Source organism: Capricornis sumatraensis, chromosome 6 (genome assembly GCF_032405125.1).
Source record: "Capricornis sumatraensis isolate serow.1 chromosome 6, serow.2, whole genome shotgun sequence".
In the NCBI taxonomy this organism is placed as follows: domain Eukaryota; kingdom Metazoa; phylum Chordata; class Mammalia; order Artiodactyla; family Bovidae; genus Capricornis; species Capricornis sumatraensis.
The window spans coordinates 79,977,000-79,995,893 of NC_091074.1; the positions used below are offsets into that span (position 1 = coordinate 79,977,000).

Consider the following 18,894-nt stretch of genomic DNA (forward strand, 5'->3'; position numbering starts at 1 on the left):
TATGTAGGGGTCTTAACTCTCTCGAGGTTTTTTTTTTTTTCTTTCTTTTTGGCTGCACTGTGGGGCACATGGAACTTGCCCAGTCGAGGATCGAACATGTGCCCCCTGCAGTGAAAGCTCAGAGTCTTAACTACTAAATTACCAGGGAAGTCCCCAGAGAGCCTTGTGAAGATGTCAGAAGTTTTAAGAGGAGGAGGCTTGAGAAGAGTGTAAGAAAAACGGAACATCTGTTCTCTGCAAAAAGAAAAAGCAAACAAAACAAACAAAACCGATCAAGCCCCACCCCTAACTCCTCCCTTCCTGGCTGGCTTCTCCAGGTAGCTCTCTCTTGTCCTGGCACTTGTGAGACTCAAAAGTGCTGCAATGAACATTGGGGCACATGTGTCTTTTTCAACTATGATTTCCTCAGGGCACATGCCCAGTACTGGAGTGGGTGTGTCATAGGGTCATTTTAGCCCTAGGTTTTAAAGGAATCTCCACACTGTTCTCCATAGTGACTGTGCCAGTTTGCATTCCCACCGACAGTGCAAGAGAGTTCCCTTTTCTCCACACCCTCTCCAGCGTTTGTTGTTTACAGGGACAGGGGAGCCTGGTGGGCTGCCATCTATGGGGTCGCACAGAGTCGGACATGACTGAAGCGACTTTGCAGCAGCAGCAACAAGAGCAACAGCAACATGGATTTTTAGGCTTAAATCAATCCATGACTATCCTTTGATCGTTCCAAGGAGAAAATAGAACTTTCCTCTGGCTGTTACCCCTTCCTCTCTGCCCCAACCCCTCCATGTCAAGGACTGTGCCCATCACTGAATTGGCTGGAAACAGGTGAAGATGGTCCAGTTAGAAGGGGCTGCACAGGGCTCCCAACCCAGATCTGTATCCTGGATCTCTCCTAAACCTTGCATCAGGCCCCAAGTAAGCTCAGGAAATAAATCCAGGCTGTGTCTGGAGCCTTTGTACAGGTCAGAGAAGGACACACGATGGGAGACCAGGGTTTTGCTTTCCCTTGCTGACTTTTGACAAGCTAGACTGTCTGGGAAAGTTTGCACGAAGGCCAAGTCTATGGCTAAACTCAGAGCTCCTCATGTTCCAGGACTATCATTCCTGACCCTTTTCTTGGACAGTAAATAACTCTTGGCTTTGACAAACCAGCCCTGGTGACACATTGGTGGTGGCTGTGGGTGGGGCAGAGTCTGGGTGTCTCCAAGCAAAGCCTGGTGCTCTGAGCCTAGTCTCACCCTCTCGACTCCTATTTCCTCACTGCAAAGATGGTAGTAACTGTGGCTCTGAGAGTGACTAAGGCCGGGGTCAGATGTCCTACAGTGAATCCTGTGGTGCTCCAGGCTGCAATGCAGGGGAGACGCTTCCCAACAGCTGCCAGGAATATCAGTGGTGATGACCCACAGCTTATTCCTCAGGGGCCAGCACCTCACCCGGAAAGGCACTGGATTGCCCAAGGTTACTGCCACTTTCAGGAGGTGGCTGATGCTGGGATATGAGAGCCCATCCTTTTCTTCACCTGGGACACGCAGGAATTGGGGCTTCTTAAAGTATCAGGTGAGGACTCAGTCATAACCTGCCTTAGGGGTCAGCTTCTCTGACTCCTCAACCATGTCATACTCACTTCCTCACAGGCAGGAGAATTTCCTGCACTTGCTGCAATAAAACTATGGCCTGCAGCTCTCCCACCCAGGGCACTCAAACTAAGTGACTTTCTCTCCATGGCCACCGTTCCCTCAGAGGTCAGCTTTAGGAGGTGTGGTATTGCTTACATATGTAAAGTCGATCGCTAGTGGGAGTTGCTGAATAACACAGGGGGCTCAGCTTGGTGCTCTGTGACGACCTAGAGGGGTGGGAAGGAGGCTGCAGAGGGAGGGGTTATACGTATATATGTAGCTGATTCCTGTTGTACAGAAGAAACCAACACAACATCGTAAAGCAATTATTCTCCAATTAAGAAATTTTAAAAGGTACTAAAAAAAGACACATGGTAGTAACATTACCCCAGAAAAATGACTTGTTTTGTAGTTAGAAGGAAAAAAATTTTTAGATGTATATCTTTGATATCTATTCCCTTTCTGGAAGCTATAGGGCTTCCCAGGTGGCTGAGTGGTAATCTGCCTTCCAATGCAGGAGATGCAAGAGATGTGGGTTCAACTCCTGGGTCGGGAAGATCCCCTGGAGGAGGGCATGGCAACCCTCTCCAGTATTCTTGCCCGGAGAATCCCATGGACAGGGGAGCCTGGTGGGCTATAGTCCGTGGAATCGAAAAGACTCGGACACAGCTGAAGGACTGAGCACGCACGCACTGGAGGTGATGGCTTTCCTACGGAGGCCTGGGGAGGACCAGTGGGACCTCCAGTGACAAAGTTCCAGTGACTCTAAAAATCTGTACATAAAATGCTTGAGAGACAGATTGAAAAGGAACTCCAAATTCCACAGACTCGCTAAGGCGAGATGCTGGAAGACGGGTGCGAGGTTAGCAGAGTTTTGAAGGAAAGTTAGGAAAGTGACAAGCAAGGGGAGGTGGGGAACTTTAGAGGGGAGAGATTTTTCTCTAATTTCCTGGATTACTTTTAATGGTTAAAAAATAATCCACATCTGTTCATTTACTGCAAGAGTTCTTGTAATTTGAGAGCCTTTCAGGAGAGGGGAGGATGGCTGTGGATTTATACAGAGTTAAATCTCATGACATGAACATGCAATGGGAGGCCCCACCTGTGTGTACAATGTACTTAAAGGATTAGAGCAAACTTTGGAATTATAATATGTTTTACCTGGAGCAGGCACCTTACTCTTTAAGCTGTTATTTCCTTGAAGGAGGTGGGAGGAAAGAAAACCATCAATTTTCTCAGGTATTCAGGTGCATAAGACTCTCTGCTTGTGGGACTTAATGAAGATTTAAGTGCAGGTGGATAAAAGATGCATTATTGATATATTTTATTTTAAACCTATTTTCAATACTTGTGATTCCAGTTCCAAGATGTTGCTTGCCTGTGCCCTGAATGAAAATGACATTTTCAGGGAGATACAGAGGCCAAGGGGCCAGGGAAGCAGTCATAGTCTAAGGGGCTAGTGAGTGTAGAAAGGGGAAGTTATATTTTTCTGTCTTGGGTTAAAACTCCATGTGTTCATTTTTATGTGAAATTTAAAACATTTTCTTTAAACTGGAATATAGTTGCTTTAAAATGTTATGTTAGGGACTTCCCTGGTGGCTTGGTGGTAAAAAAAAAATCCCCTTTAGGAGACACTGGTTCGATCCCTGATGTGGGAAGATCCCACAGGCTGCGGAGCAACTAAGCCCGTGCACCGCAACTACTGAACCCGTGTACTCTACAACCCGGGAGCCACAACTGCTGAGCGCATGTGCTGCAACTGCTGAAGCCTGCTTGCCCGAGAGCCCGTGCTCTGCAACAAGAGAAACCAGCACACTGAGAGCCTCAAGCACTGTAACTAGAGAGCAGCCCTTACTTGCTGCAACTAGAGAAAAGCCTGAGGACCAACAAAGACCCAGCATACCCCCCACCCCCAAAAAATGTTGTGTTAGTTTCAGGTGTACAGCAAAGTGACCCAGATATACGTATACACACATCCCCTCCTTTCTGGATTTCCATTTAGGTCACCAGAGCACTGAGTAGAGTGCCCTGTGCTATATAGTAGGTTCTCACTAGTTAACTACTTTATACATTTGCTGCTGTTTGTCCAGTCACTTAGTCTTGTCCAGCTCTTTGAGACCCCATGGACGGCAGCATGCCAGGCTTCCCTGTCCTTTACTGTTTCCCCAAGTGTGCTGAACTCATGTCCATTGAATCGGTGAGGCCGGTCAGATACATATGGAGCATATATACACCAATGAGTTTCAAAAGAAGTGTTGCTTCTTTGGAAGTGGTTCCCATGTTCCCTTCAGGGTCTTCAAGAAATAAAAGTAAATACTCAACATTCTCAATGTTTCCAAATGTATCCCTGGGCTAAAGGAGGTGATTATTAAAATGACACAGACATTTCTTTCCCCTCCAGGTGATTAACCAATAACAGAGTGTTGTTGTTGTTGCTGTTTAGTTGCTTAACTGTGTCCAACTCTTTTGCGACCCCATGAACTGTAGCCCCCCAGGCTCCTCTGTCCATGGGATTTCCCAGGCAAGAATACTGGAGTGGGTTGCCATTTCCTCCTCCAAAGGATCCTCCCAACCCAGGGATCAAACCTGCATCTCCTGCATTGGCAGGTGGATTCTTTGCCAGTGAGCCATCAGGAAAGCCCATAATGGAGGGCAGAACATTTATAAAAGAACGATCATCCTCTGCTATTCACTAAGCTACTAATTTCCATTAGTTTCTCTCCATAGATTAGTCAGGCAGGCAGATGGTGGGAGAACTTGGTAACCAGAAAAACTCAGTAGCATGCAGTCTTTAGGAAGCAGAAAATCACACAGAGATGTGTCTAAAAATGACACAGTACTTTATTTTAAAAACACTCAGGTGTTACAAAAAATACATAGAAAAATAAAGTTTGATTGGGGTATTTGGCTAAAGTTCGACTCACAGATTTGTGTATTAAGATTGGAGCAGAGCTCGTTATACACATGGAAAACCTAAATCGATTTATTAAATAGGATAGACACGGGTCTGGGTCCGGGGTGCACCCTCCAGTGTACTCATCAGGAATGGATATATTAGCTCTTTAAATGTTGTTCTACCAGTTTGGCTATGGCTGAGTGACTATGGCGGGGTGGGGGGTGGGGACAAGATGGATTCACCAAACCAAACCATTTTAAACAAAGACTTTTTTTTTCTTTTTGCAACACAATGTACATCACAGTAAAATGTTTAACACTTGCAGGTTTGGGGGCTGAAATAATTCAATGCAGAGGGAGGCAGAGAAAGGGTCCTGACCAGACAGTGAGCACTGAACGCTTAAGACATGTAAGTAGCAGAAAGCCCTGCCTCTGTGCCTCCATTTCTGTGCAGGCAACACGTGGCATTGGACAGTACTTCAATGTGGAGCTCAAACGACAGAAAATGGGGTGAAATGAGCCAACCTTCCATCAACTTTGGTAGTTTTGCCACAAACAGTAAATTGGACCTTTTTAATAGGAGGAAACTGAAAGTTTTCTCCCTGAACAGAATTAAGTAGCGGGATCAAGAGATTTCCAGGGCTTGGGGTACCTCATTAGTAACTGTCTTTTTTTTTTTCATGCTGATGTCTCCCCTCTCCCAGGTCACCTGAGATAACAGAATAAAAACAGAAGCATGGCCAGAATTTTCCTGTGCCCTCTTCTCATTCTCTCTGAGGTCACCAGGTAACTCACTTGGGGGGAACCTCCACTTTTTTGATAAGCATTAAACACAGTTCCTGAAACATCTGGACAGTTTCATTGGCTTGGTGATGGAAGCCACTATAATGTGCTCTGAAAATGGTTTCCTTTTCCTCTTAGCCTCTTCCAGCCAAGTGCCATCAGCCCCCTCAGCTTGCTCAAGGGCGGGGCTTCCTAAGGCCCACGCCCCCTACCTGCACACCCCTCCCCTCAGCCCTGGATTCCCACCAGACAGCTCCAGGGCACCTGACCCTTCACTCTGCCGTGTTCCTCCTTACGTGTGAGAGCTCAATACCTTTTACTTCCTTTGCCTGCAGGGATCCGAGGGTTTTGACTTTGAACTGTAACAACAGAGCCACCAGAAAGTCCTATAAAAGCAGCAGTGACCTTCTGGAGCTGTCACGTCTTTAAATAGATTTGAGATTTAATGCTGTATATTTTTAAAGAAAAGACATAAGAATTGTTAGGGTTTTTTTTTAATGCATGTCTTTTAGCCAATTCAGAATCTGCTCCCCCACTACTTTTCTTTTTTAAACCCAGGAAGAGATAAAGCTTTGGTTGGGAGTGGGCGGGGGGGGGGGGGGGGGGGGGGTGGTGAGACCAGATCTCAAGGCTAAATAAGGAAGGTGTATGTTAGGTGCAGTCATAAAAGTTGGGACTGAAAAGAAGTGCTTCAGTGGGTGACCGCCATGGAAAAGGAACAAAAAATAAAAGGAGGAGGGAAGGAAGGAACTTAAAGAATTATGTGATCTGTCACACTGTAGTATGAATTACAGCCCGAAAACTCCTGGAACCTTCTTATTCTAAATTCTCAGGCCCAGAGCAAAAGGTCCAGCAGAGGAATTTTTTTTTTTTTTTTTTTTTTTACCTTTTGCTAAGGACTCTTCCTTAGGCCACTGTCTTGGATATGCAGAGATTCTCCTGGCCTGGTCTCACCTCCCACAATAGAGGTTGGTTTATACAGCTTGTCTTAAGGCCACAGTGAGTGCTTCTTGTTCTGCACGGGACACTCTGTAAATACTTAAGCTGGCATATTATTTTAAAAGGAATTATCAGAAGCTTCTATTTTCATCTCCTCCTCCCCATCTCCATATCCTGTGCCAACTTGTGCTGGCCACGAAAGGTTTCTCTGTGAGGTCCTCTGTTTCCATCTGTCCCAGACACAAAGAGAAACCTTGGTTGTAGTCCAAGGCCAGTGAGAGGCTTTTGACCTTCAGTTTATTTCAGTAGGTGACCTCCTGAGCTGTCCTCCCCCTCCCCCTTCAGGCTCTTTCCGAGTGGATGCTCAGTTACCCAAGAGGATGGAGTTGGAGGAACAGAATCCTCAGAAGTGATGCGGACAGACCCTGAAAAGTCACCCCAAGTGCTAGAAAGAACACTTGGCTCTAGCCCTCCCCACTTCAAGCAGGGGTCTAAAAGCAAAAATGATCCCCTCTTCTGTGTTGGGGGAACAGTTTGGATATGAAATCATTCCCTGTCCCAGATCTTTCATTGGCCCACCAGTGAAGAATCTGGGATTTCCACACAAACCTCCATGTGTTCCAGTCTGTCTGTCTCTCACTGCCCAGTCCTTCCTGACCCCGGGGCCCTTCCGCCTTCCAGAGGGGCCACCTAGAAAAGACAGTTCTTAATCTAGCATGGATGTCAGAGCTGGTATTACCAGAAAGCTGGGCTCCAGCCACCCAGGCAGTAAACGTAGGGGTAGTAAGGGTAGGTATTGTGCACGGAGATGAGGGAGCCCTGTGAGAAGCCCTCCTCTTTGAGAGCTGGCAAGGAAGAGTGCTTCTCCAGGTTGCCCAGGTCTGAGGTGAGCTGCTTCCGCTTGGTCTTATAGCGTCTGTTCTGGAACCATATTTTCACTTGGGTCTCCGTGAGCTTGAGGTTCTTGGCCAGGTGAGCCCTTTCGGGGGCCGACAGATACTTCTGATGGCTGAATTTCCTCTCCAACTCAATGACCTGAGTGTGAGAGAAGGCAGCCCGGGAGCGCTTCTGAGGCTGTTTGGTGGCTGGGGGTAGGCTCTGTAAGGCGCTGGGAGGGTTTTCACAGTCCAGCAGGTAAGTCTCTAAGCGCCCATCTGGAAAGGAGAGGGGAGACAGGGAGGGGAAAGAAAATGTTACATGGTAGCAGCAAAGAGAACAGAATTCTATCTACCCTCATCTCTTCTGAGTGAACAAACAGCCCACTGTCAGTTTGGATGCATCGCACTAAGGAACTCCTTAGTTCTTATGACCAACCTAGACAGCATATTAAAAAGCAGGGACATTACTTTGTCAACAAAGATCCGTCTAGTCAAGGCTATGGTTTTTCCAGTAATCACGTATGGATGTGAGAGTGGGACTACAAAAAAAACTGAGCACCGAAGAATTGATGCTTTTGAACTGTGGTGTTGGAGAAGACTCTTGAGAGTCCCTTGGACTGCAAGGAGATCCAACCAGTCCATCCTAAAGGAAATCAGTCCTGGGTGTTCATTGGAAGGACTGCTGTTGAAGCTGAAACTCCAATATTTGGCCACCTGATGTGAAGAGCTGACTCATTTGAAAAGACCTTGATGTTGGGAAAGATTGAAGGCAGGAGAAGGGGACGACAGAGGATGAGATGGTTGGATGGCATCACCGACTCAATGGACATGAGTTTGGGTAAACTCCAGGAGTTGGTGATGGACAGGGAGGCCTGGTGTGCTGCGGTTCATGGTGTCACAAAGAGTCGGACACGACTTGAGCAACTGAAGTGAACTGAAGAGTTCTAACTCCTAAGAACTGCTTAGGAGTAAGCAACTCCCTGAGTGGGGCTGCTGGCCAGTCATGTAGATTACGTGTTAGTTTCTTAATAGTCACCAAGTCTCCAAAGTAGGAGAGGCTAATGCTAGAACTTCCTGCCCTATTGCCCTGTAGAATTAAATAGGGATTCTGTATCTGTCTGGAGGAATGGGAGACATGAGGCAAGAAAGACTGAGAAATAAGAATCCAGTAAAGAATCCGCCTAGCACCCGCCCTCACCCCAAGGCATCCAGAGGGGCGTCCAGAGTTAACATTTGGGTGACATGAGAGGGCTAGTGTGGTAGGAGAGTTCATTCTCTGGCTTTAATCCACTTTTGCTTCCCTTGCCATTTGAAGGCAATGGCATCCCACTCCAGTACTCTTGCCTGGAAAATCCCATGGACAGAGGAGCCTGGAAGGCTGCAGTCCATGGGGTCGCTGAGGGTCGGACACGACTGAGTGACTTCACTTTCACTTTTCACTTTCATGCATTGGAGAAGGAAATGGCAACCCACTCCAGTGTTCTTGCCTGGAGAATCCCAGGGTCGGGGGAGCCTGGTGGGCTGCCGTCTATGGGGTTGCAACAGAGTCAGACACGACTGAAGTGACTTAGCAGTAGCAGTAGCTGTTGCTTCCCTTGTGGTTCAGCTAGTAAAGAATCTGCCTGCAATGTGGGAGACCTGGGTTCAATCCCTGGGTTGGGAAGATCCCCTGGAGAAGGGAAAGGCTATCCACTCCAGTATTCTGGCCTGGAGAATTCGATGGACTATACAGTCCATGGGGTCACAAAGAGTCGGACACGACTGACTGACTTTCACTTCACTTTCCCTAAACCGTTTCTCTCTTGCTCTGCACAGTCATGTCTGAACTCTTTGCAACCCCACAGACTGTAGTCAGGGTCCTCTGTCCAATGGGATTTTCAGTGAGCCACTGCCATACCTCATAGGAAGGGTGCCTATTGTATGGTGAGGATGGATACCTAGACTTATTGTGGTGATTACCTTGTAGTGTATACAAAGATCAAATTATTATGTGTACATCTGAAACTAATAATATATTATGTACCAATTTTACCTCAATTAAAAAAACTGATAGGAAAAAAATAGGTCTATTCTAAATGTTCCCATTAGATTATATATATAGCTCCTGGAGACCAGAGGGGCTCCTTGACTTACTAGTCTATTTGTTTTTGGCGGAGGGAGGGGGCTTATTTGGACCAGTTTTGAAGTCTTCATTGGAATTGTTACAATAGTGTTCCTGTTTTATGTTTTGGTTTTTCGCTTGTGATCTTAGCCCCTCTACCAGGGATGGAACCTGTACCCCCTGCGTTGGAAGGTGAAGTCTTAACTGGACCCCCAGGGAAGTCCCCAAGACTTACCGTGTTTTATTGCCCACGGGACTGGGAAGCAAAGGGCATCTTTGCTGATCAAACCCTGACTTAGTAATATTAATATATTATTTATCAATAACTCGTTATATGTTAGTTATGGTGATTGCCGAGAGGTAACTGGGGGTGGAGAGGATCAAGGGTCGAGAGGTGGTTTCGAGGTGTCGGGGTTTCCATCTGGGACTGGAGCGTGGTGGGCGCTGTGTGCCTGCTCGCCCTTGAGCTCTGGGCACTAAGAACCCGCTGCGCAGGGCACCTTGCGGGGCGAATCAAAGCCAGGTCTAAATCCTGCGCAGCCCTGATGCCGGGGCTCAGCGTTAAGCTCCGAGGCTCGCCCGTGGCGGAGGCCGTGAAGTCCCCTTCGTCTGTCGCCGCGGGGCCCCGCAACCCTGCCGCCGGAGCTCCGGGAGGTCCGCCTAGCACCCGCCCTCACGCGGTTGCAGCCGGTGGGCCTGCCCATTCTTCCTGGGGGACCCAACCCGGCCCAGCCCGGCCTCTCCAGCCTCGCCGGCTTACCTGGCTCGGTCTCCACCGGTTTCTCGGCCTCCTCGCTCCCGGCACGGGTCTGGTCGCTCTGCTGGTCCTCCGGCTCCCGGGCGCCGCCTCTTCTTCCCTCGGGCTCCGGCTTCGGGTCTCGCCTCGGGTAGAGGCGAGAAGGCTGACGCGAAGGCTGCGGCTGTGGACTGCCCGCGTGACCTCCGCGCCGGTCAGCACCGTCCCAAAGGATGTCCTGGATGAAGAAGGAGGTGAGCGGCTTGGTCTGGGTGGGCGGCACAGCATGGGGACTGCAGCCTACGGCCCCCGCGTTCCCGGGCCGTGGCTCCGGAGTCCGGAGCATCCCAGCGTCTTGGCCCCGCCGTCCGCCCTCAGGCCCCAGACGCAGGGTCCAAGTTGCGCCCGCGGCTCCCGCACCACTTTCACTTTCCGCGGCCCGGCGCACTTATAGCCCTTGGGGCGCGCCGCGCCGCCTTCCCATTGGCCGCGCGCCCGAACCCGCAGCTGATTGGCCACCCGGCGCTCCAGGTGAACGAAAAGGGAAGTCCCTCGCAGAGTCTCGGTCCAGTCTTTACCAAAAAGGATTTCTTTCACAAGTTCCTTCTTCAGGATCCTGGCTCGTTTTTACCAGGCTGGGAGAGAAAAGCAAAGCGGATCTCCTTTGCTCCAACCCACAATATGTTTAGCTGCTTCTGGGGAATCGTGATGCAGAAGAGAAATACTCTATTTAGCTCTTAGAGATTGGTAAAGTGCCTTTGCGTGCGTGCATAGTCGTGCAGTCGCGTCCGACTCTTTGTGACCCCATGGACTGCAGCCCGCCAGGCTCCTCTGTCCACGGGGCTTCTCCAGGGAAGAATGCTGGAGTGAGTTGCCATGCCCTCTTCCAGGGAATCTTCCCAACCCAGGGATGCAGCCCAGGTCTCCCGCATTGCAGGCGAATTCTTTACCATCTGAGCCACCAGGGAAGCCCAAGAATACTGGAGTGAGTAGCCTATCCCTTTTCCAGGGAATCTTCCCCACCTAGGAATCAAACCGCAGTCTCTTGCATTGCAGGCGGATTCTTCAACTGAGCTACCAGGGAAGTCCAAAGAGTAAAGTCCTTCTTTACTCACAAAGAAGTAGATGGGGGCAGTTTCCTTCTTCCCACCTTACAGATGAGAATTCTGGGTGCCCGTCGACAAGGAGACATCTACTAAATCTAATGTATGTACCTTACCATCAATTGGTTCGGAACCAATGATATAGATAAATTCTATATGATAAAGTGAATGGTTTAAACTATTAATTGGTGAATCCAGAGGAAGGATATATCGATGTTCTTTTGAATTATTTTTATATAAGCAGCTTTTCTGTGGGTCCTAGTCTAAGACACCTTTCATTCAACTGAGAACTTTTCAAGAAAATCACATCTTGTGTGTCTGGGAAGGAGGGAAAGGAAGCAGGTTATCATGGATAAAGCAATTGCTAAAGAGAACCACACTCTACAATGGGAAGGTCTTTGGCAAAGATAGTTTTCTTCTCTCATTTTTTCATTTAAAAATTGTTATGTTTTCTTTTGAAATAGTTATAAATTCCCAGGAAGCTTCAAAATCAGCACTCCTAACTTGGTGACATATTATATAACTGTAGTATAATATTAAAAACCAGGAAATTGACCTTGATACGCACCGTTAACTAGACTACAGACCTTATGTTATTTTTACCATTTAAAAAGCCTGCATTCATGTGTGTGTGTTTCTGTGTCTGTGTGTAGCCCTATGCAATTTTATCACATGAATAGATCTTGTAAAGCCACAATTAAGATACAAACTGTCTTTTTCCAAAAAAACACCACCACACACACACACAGAAAACCACTGAGATTTAGAATTTTACCAACATTATTACTTGTACATCCCCTTTTACATTAAATATTCACTTTGTCTTTTTCTGTCACATTCAAAATTCTATTTTGACTTTATTATCTGCATTTCAACGTTGTAAAAGGTGTTTGTCTTTAATTACATGATAAAAGTAAAAAAAAGGATATGGAATTGTTCCATCCCCACACCAGTATTCCCTGTGCTCTCTTTGTTTTTGTGTACCCAAACCCTTTCTCTCCATCAGGCACCTCTGGTAACACTAATCTATTCTGTATAATTTACTACCGGGAGAATATTCTATAAGTGGAATCAAACGTCATACAGCATGTGACCTTGTGGAATTGGGGATTTTTAGCTGAGGATGATGCCTCTAGGCCACTCAGACTGTTGCATGTATTAATAGTGAATGCTTTTTAAAATTGCTGAATAGTATTCTACTGTATGGATCTGCCAGTTTGTTAATCATCCACTCACTGAAAGACAAATGATTTGTGTCCAGGGATTTTTTGTTTTGCTCTGTTTTGCTATTTTGAATGAAAGTGTTGTAGACATTCCTGTACAGATTTTTGTATAAACATGGTTTTTCATTTCTCTCAGATAAATGTTCAGGGATGCAATTGCTGGGCCATATGGTAATTACATGTTTAGTTTCATAAAAACTGCCAAACTGTCTTCTGGAGTGGTTGTACCATTTTTAGATGTCCACCGGCAACGTATGAGAGTTCCACTTTCTCCACATCCTCATCAGCAGCATTTGGTGTTATTGTTATTTCTTATTTTAGCCATTCTAATAAAAAAGAAAGCTGAGCACTGAAGAACTGATGCTTTTGAACTGTGGTGTTGGAGAAGACTCTTTGAGAGTCCTTTGGACTGCAAGGAGATCAAACCAGTCAATGCTAAGGGAAATCAGTACTGACTATTCATTGGAAGGACTGATGCTGAAGCTGAAACTCCAATACTTTAGCCACTTGATCCTAAGAACAGACTCATTAGAAAAGAATCTGATGCTGGGAAATATTGAAGGCAGGAGGAAAAGGGAATGACAGAGGATGAGGTGGTTTGATGGCATCACTGACTCAATGGACATGAGTGTGAATAATCTCTGGGGTTGGTGATAGACAGGGAGGCCTGGCGTGCTGCAGTCCATGGGGTCACAGAGTGGGACATGACTGAGGGACTGAACTGAACTGAATAAGTATATAGCAACATGCAGAAAACTAAGATCATGGCATCTGATCCCATCACTTCATGGGAAATAGATGGGGAAACAGTGGAAACAGTGTCAGACTTTATTTTGGGGGGCTCCAAAATCACTGCAGATGGTGATTGCAGCCATGAAATTAAAAGACACTTACTCCTTGGAAGGAAAGTTATGACCGACCTAGATAGCATATTAAAAAGCAGAGACATGGGGAGGGAGGTGGGAGGGGTGTTTGTGTTTGGGATCGCATGTACACCCGTGGTAGATTCATGTCAATGTATGGCAAAACCAATACAGTATTGTAAAGTAAAATAAAGTAAAAATAAAAATTAAAAAAATAAAATAAAATAAAAAGCAGAGACATTACTTTGCCAACAAAGGTCTGTCTAGTCAAGGCTATGGTTTTTCCCGTGGTCATGTGTGGATGTGAGAGTCGGACTGTGAAGAAAGCTGAGAGCCAAAAAATTGATGCTTGTGAACTGTGGTGTTGGAGAAGACTCTTGAGAGTCCTTTGGACTGCAAGGAGATCCAACCAGTCCCTTCTAAAGGAGATCAGTCCTGGGTATATATTGGAAGGAATGATGGTAAAGCTGAAACTCCAATACTTTGGCCACCTCATGGGAAGAGCTGACTCATTGGAAAAGACCCTGATACTGGGAGGGATTGGGGGCAGGAGGAGAAGGGGATGACAGAGGATGAGTTGGCTGGATGGCATCACTGACTTGATATACATGAGTTTGAGTGAACTCTGGGAGTTGGTGATAGACAGGGAAGCCTGGCATGCTGTGATTCATGGGGTCACAAAGAGGTGGACACAAATGAACTGAACTGAACTGAACTGAATAGCCCATTGGGCTATTATACAAATTAATTTTTAATTTGTGTTTACCAAATGGCTAGTGATGTTGAAAATCTTTTCATGTACTGTGCCTTGCATATCTCCTCTTTGGTGAGATATCCGTTCAACTCTTTACACATGTTGTAATTAAATTTGGGGGGAGTTGTTGAGTTTTGATAGTTTTTTTTCCTACATATTCTATATATGCCTTTGTTGAATATGTGATTGCAATTATTTTTTCCTAGTCTATAGCTTGTCATTCCATCTTTTTAACAGGATATTTCACAGAACAAAAGTTCTTTATTTTGGCGAATTTTTATTTTACAAATTTTGTTATTGTAAGCCTAAGGACTTTTATTGTAAGTCTAAGAACAAAGCCTAAGAACTCCTTGCTTATTCCTAAGTCTAAAGATGCACTCCTGTGTTACCATCTAGAAGTTTTAGGTTTTACTTTTAAATTCATGATCCATTTGACTTATTTTTTGCATATGATATGATATTTAGGTAGAGTGGCCTCGTCTCATTTTTAAAATTTAGAGTGAAGTGGCATTTCAAATCAGTGTGGGGAAATGTAAATTATTTAATAACCAGTACTGCCACTTGGAAAAAATAAAGTTCTATTCTCATAACAAAATAAACCCCAGATGGCTCAAAGATTTAAAACATAAACAGGCACAGGAAAAAAAATAGTTTAACCACACTCATCATTTTGGAAATACAAATCAAAACCACGTTTAGATACCTTCTTTCCACCTATCAGATCAATAGAGATTAGAAAGACGGATGATGTCTAGTGTTTGTGGGTGTATGAGGAAGAGTTGCTCCCATACTGTTGGAAAGTAAGTCAGTTTTGTATATTTGGATGCCAGCTTGGCAAAATCTGTCAGAATTAAAACTGGGTGTATCCTTGACACAGATAGTCCATTCTTTGAGATTTACCCTGTGCTGTGCTGTGCTGTGCTTAGTCACTCAGTCATGTCCAGCACTTTGCAACCCCACAGACTGTAGCCCAGCAGGCTCCTCTGTCCATGAGGATTCTCCAGGCAAGAACACTGAAGTGGGTTGCCATGCTCTCCTCCAGGGGATCTTCCCAACACAGGGATGGATCCCAGGTCTCCTGCACTGCAGCCGGATTCTTTACCATCTGAGCCGCCAGGAAAGCCCAAGATTTACCCTAAAAAAAATCTACAAATACACAACATACCGACTTGGGAATGTGTCTTTGATTTGGTTGGAGTGAGATTCAACTTGAAAAAATGTTATAAAATGAACTCATTGTGTAAAAAAAAAAAAAAAAAAAAAAAGTAGTCACCAATCATCTATAGAATATTTTACATTTGAGCATTTTAACATACAGAGAATTCTGAAAGCATATAAATATCTCAATAGAGCAGTTTCCTCTGGTCAGTGAGATGGAGATAGCAGATTGGGAGAAGAGGAGCAGGACAGAGTGCATTTCCTTTACTGATTATAATTTTTAAAATTAAAAACTGAGAGCCAGAACTGAGCTTGGACTCCTTTCTTCCATCACCTCTTCCTCAGATATCAGGTGTCCCTTCAGGATGCGGACACAGCCCCAGCCCTTTCCCTTACATCACTTCACATGTGTTCCTTTGGTGTTTAGTATTTCAGATGTTTTCCTTGTTTGTTTAGTGATGAGTATCCCTACCTGTCATGCGGGAGCCTGGGGTTCGATTCCCCAAGAAGGAGCCAGGAACTTCCCTAGTGGTGCAGTGGTAAAGAATCTGCCTGCCAATGCAGGAGACGTGGGTTCAGTCCCTGGGTCAGGCAAATCCCCTGGAGAAGGAAATGGCTACCCACTCCAGTATTCTTGCCTGGGAAAGCCCCTTCTTGCTATGTCAGTGCAGCTTAAACTGAGTGAAAATGACAGGCATAGGAAGGCACCAGGGGCTGTCGCAGGCTTCTTTCGATGAAACAGAGTTCTGGAGAAGACTAAGCACCCCACTTCCAAGACGCCTTGACTGCAACACCTGCAAATGGCAAGGGCGAGTTAAGCTGCAGATAGAATTCAGGTTGCTAACCATCTGACCTTGAGATGGGAAGATTATCCTGGATTATCTGTGATCCTGTGATCACAGGGCTTTTATAAGTGAAAGAAGGAGGCAAGAGAGTTAGAATCAAAGGAGGAGAGGTGACACTGAAGTAAGGTTAGAGTGATGGGAAGTGAGAAAAACCCAACTGGCCTTTGCTTGGCTTTGAAACGGAAGGCGAGGGTCGGGGGAGAGGGGTGTGAGCTAAGGAATGTGGGTAGCCTCTAGGAGCTGAAAAAGGCCAGAAGTTTGTTTCCCCACCTTCATGTCCTCCCTTCAGTAAAACCAGATTTTCTAGGTAGCCTATGAGGGAAAAGCATTATTTGGAAGCAGCTTCAGGTAATTCAGTGTGTCTTAGAACCCTAAGCCCTCTGGGAGGTGAGAGGCAGAGTTGCTGTTTTTGAAAAGAGGACAGTGGCTAGTAAAGTAGCTCTGGAGGTGCGACCTGGGGCAAGTTACTTAGCCTTTCTGAGCATGCCTCAGTTTTCTCATGCAAAATGGGTGCAAAAACAATTGTCTTCCCTGGTGGCTCAAACAGTAAAGAAGCTGCCTTCAATGCAGGAGACCCAGGTTTGATCACTGGATTGAAAAGATCCCCTGGAGGAAGAAATACAGCCCTCTCCAGTATTCTTGCCTGGGAAATCCCATGGACAGAGGAGCCTGGCTACAGTCCATGGGGTCACAAAGAGTTGGACATGACGGACAGATGAACACTTTCCCAAGGATTATTGAAAGGAAAGGTGAGGCCTTTCACAGTAAAGAACCTCAGCAGCTGGCATGTAGAGAGTGCCCAGAAATGGGTCGTTTCTATTAGTAGGGTTAGGTTCTAGACCCACCTGCACAGTAAACAATTTTTTCAAGCTTTTATTTTATTTATTCACTTATGTGTTTATTTGGCTATGCCAATCAGGTCTTAGTTGCAGCATGTGGGCTCTTCCTTGTGTCATGTAAGATCTTTCCTTGTGGCTCCATGTAGGCTCCAGAGTGCATGGACTCAGTAGCTACAGCGCACAGGCTTAGCTGCTCTGCAGCATATGGGCTCTCAGTTCCCTGACCAGGGACCAAAGCGTCTTCTGCATCTCAAGGGCGGATTCTTAACCACTGGATCACCAGGCAAGTCCCCACAGTAAATCAAATTTGCTTTTTCTAGGCACACTGCACACTCCCCTAACAAATAGGAGTTCTGAATCTAGATGTGACTGTGTTAGTCGATCACTCGATCAGATAGTCGGTCACTCTTTGTGACCCCATGGACTGTAGCCCTCCAGGCTCCTCCATCCATGGAATTCTCCAGGCAAGTATACTAGAGTGGGTGGCCATTTCCTTCTCCAGGGGATCTTTCCAACCCAGGAATCAAACCTGGGTCTCCTGCATTGCAGACAGATTCTTTACCGTCTGAGCCACCAGGGAAGCCCCTAGTAAAACTGGGGAGGAGAGTATGATGAATAAACAAACATTCTTGAGGTGTCTATATCATAAAAACCCAGTATTCCCGGACCCCCCTTGTCCAGGAATAAGACTCCACATTCCCAATGCAGGGGGCCAGGGTTCAATCCCTGGTTGGGGAACTAGACCCCACAGGCCACAACGAAAGATCCCTCATGCCACAACTAAGTCCAGGTGCAGCCAAATAAACTTTTTTTAAAAAAAATAGGTAAATAAAATTGTTTAAAACAAACTGATCCAATCAAATGGAGCAAAACTTCAGAAATTTTGTTAAAAAAACTATGGCTGATTCATGCTGATGTATGGCAGAGACCAACACAATATTGTACAACAATTATCCATCAATTAAAAAACAAAACAAAAAATGACCAAAACAAAACCCAATATCCCAACTCTTCATCTCGGTTTTTCAAGGCCTCCCATGCACAAGCCTCAGCCTCCATGCCTTCTTTCCCCCTTGCCTTCCTCGCCAGCATGGTCCCCTGCCTTCCTTGACTGACTCTTCTGTCATGGGTGAACTGCTCAGTCCTATCTCCAGGCCTCTGTGCCTGCTGTGTGTGCATTTACAGTCTCTTGTTCATCTTCACCAGTTCTGTTTCCACCCAGAGACTTTGGAGGCTTCTCCAGACTCCATCGCTGGCTCTGCTGCTCATTGGAGCATTTGATCCTCTACGGCCTTGGAGGACTTCAACATTTTCTGCTTCTCCCTTGTGTGGTTGGCCTTCTTGAAGGTCAGGGCTGTGTGTCAGCTCTGCTTGTCCTGCTCCCTGCAAGGAGAGGTGAGAGAATTCACACGTTTTGAGTGCCTACACTGAACTGGCTCACTATGGACATTTCATTTCCACTGCAACCCACTGAGGATCACTTTTGACCAATAAGTAGATAGAAGCTGAGAGAATGAAGATAACACACTCAGGTTCTCACAGCTAACCCAGGTTGTTCAGGTTCCAAAGCCAGTGTCTTCCTCATAAGCCATACACTGGGCACAAAGCAGAGCTTCCCAGGTGGCGCTAGTGGAAAAGAATTTGCCTGCTATTGCAAGAGACATAAGAAACGTGGGTTTGATCCCTGGGTCAGCAAGATCCACTGGAAGAGGAAGCATTACCCCATTCCGGTATTCTTGCTGAGAGAATCCCATGGATAGAGGAGCTTGGAGGGCTACACCATGGGGTTGCAAAGAGTCGGACGTGACTTAGCCAGAGGCACATAGCACAATCCATAGACATCTATGTGCAGGTTGCGGTGATGTCTTCCATGGCTTCTTACAGATCCCTGGCTTTGTCTGCCCTGTTTCCTTGCTTTTCTCTCTCTTCTCCCAGGGGAGCATGATAGTGCCACCAAAAAGATGGACAAGAGGATGAATTAAACCACCCCGCTAAGAGTCGGACACGACTGAGCGACTTCACTTTCACTTTTCACTTTCATGCCTTGGAGAAGGAAATGGCAACCCACTCCACTGTTCTTGCCTGGAGAATCCCAGGGACGGAGGAGCCTGGTGGGCTGCCGTCTATGAGGTCGCACAGGGTCGGACACGACTGAAGCGACTTA

At 46.3% G+C, this 18,894-nt stretch overlaps 1 protein-coding gene across 2 annotated transcripts; it reads right to left on the minus strand.

Moving 5' to 3' along the window:
• Positions 1 to 6,965: 6,965 nt before the first annotated feature.
• Positions 6,966 to 10,291, minus strand: NKX3-1 (NK3 homeobox 1). 2 transcript variants are annotated; one of them, XM_068973513.1, is made up of 3 exons: positions 10,259 to 10,291; positions 9,970 to 9,997; positions 6,966 to 7,384 (listed from the first exon to the last, which is right to left on the minus strand). In XM_068973513.1, exons 1-3 carry the CDS (start codon positions 10,289 to 10,291, stop codon positions 6,966 to 6,968), a joined length of 480 nt encoding a protein of 159 aa, XP_068829614.1. The 2 variants fall into 2 exon arrangements, with proteins under 2 accessions (XP_068829614.1, XP_068829613.1); XM_068973512.1 differs by having other exon boundaries at positions 9,970 to 10,291.
• Between the last annotated feature and the right edge of the window lie 8,603 nt (positions 10,292 to 18,894).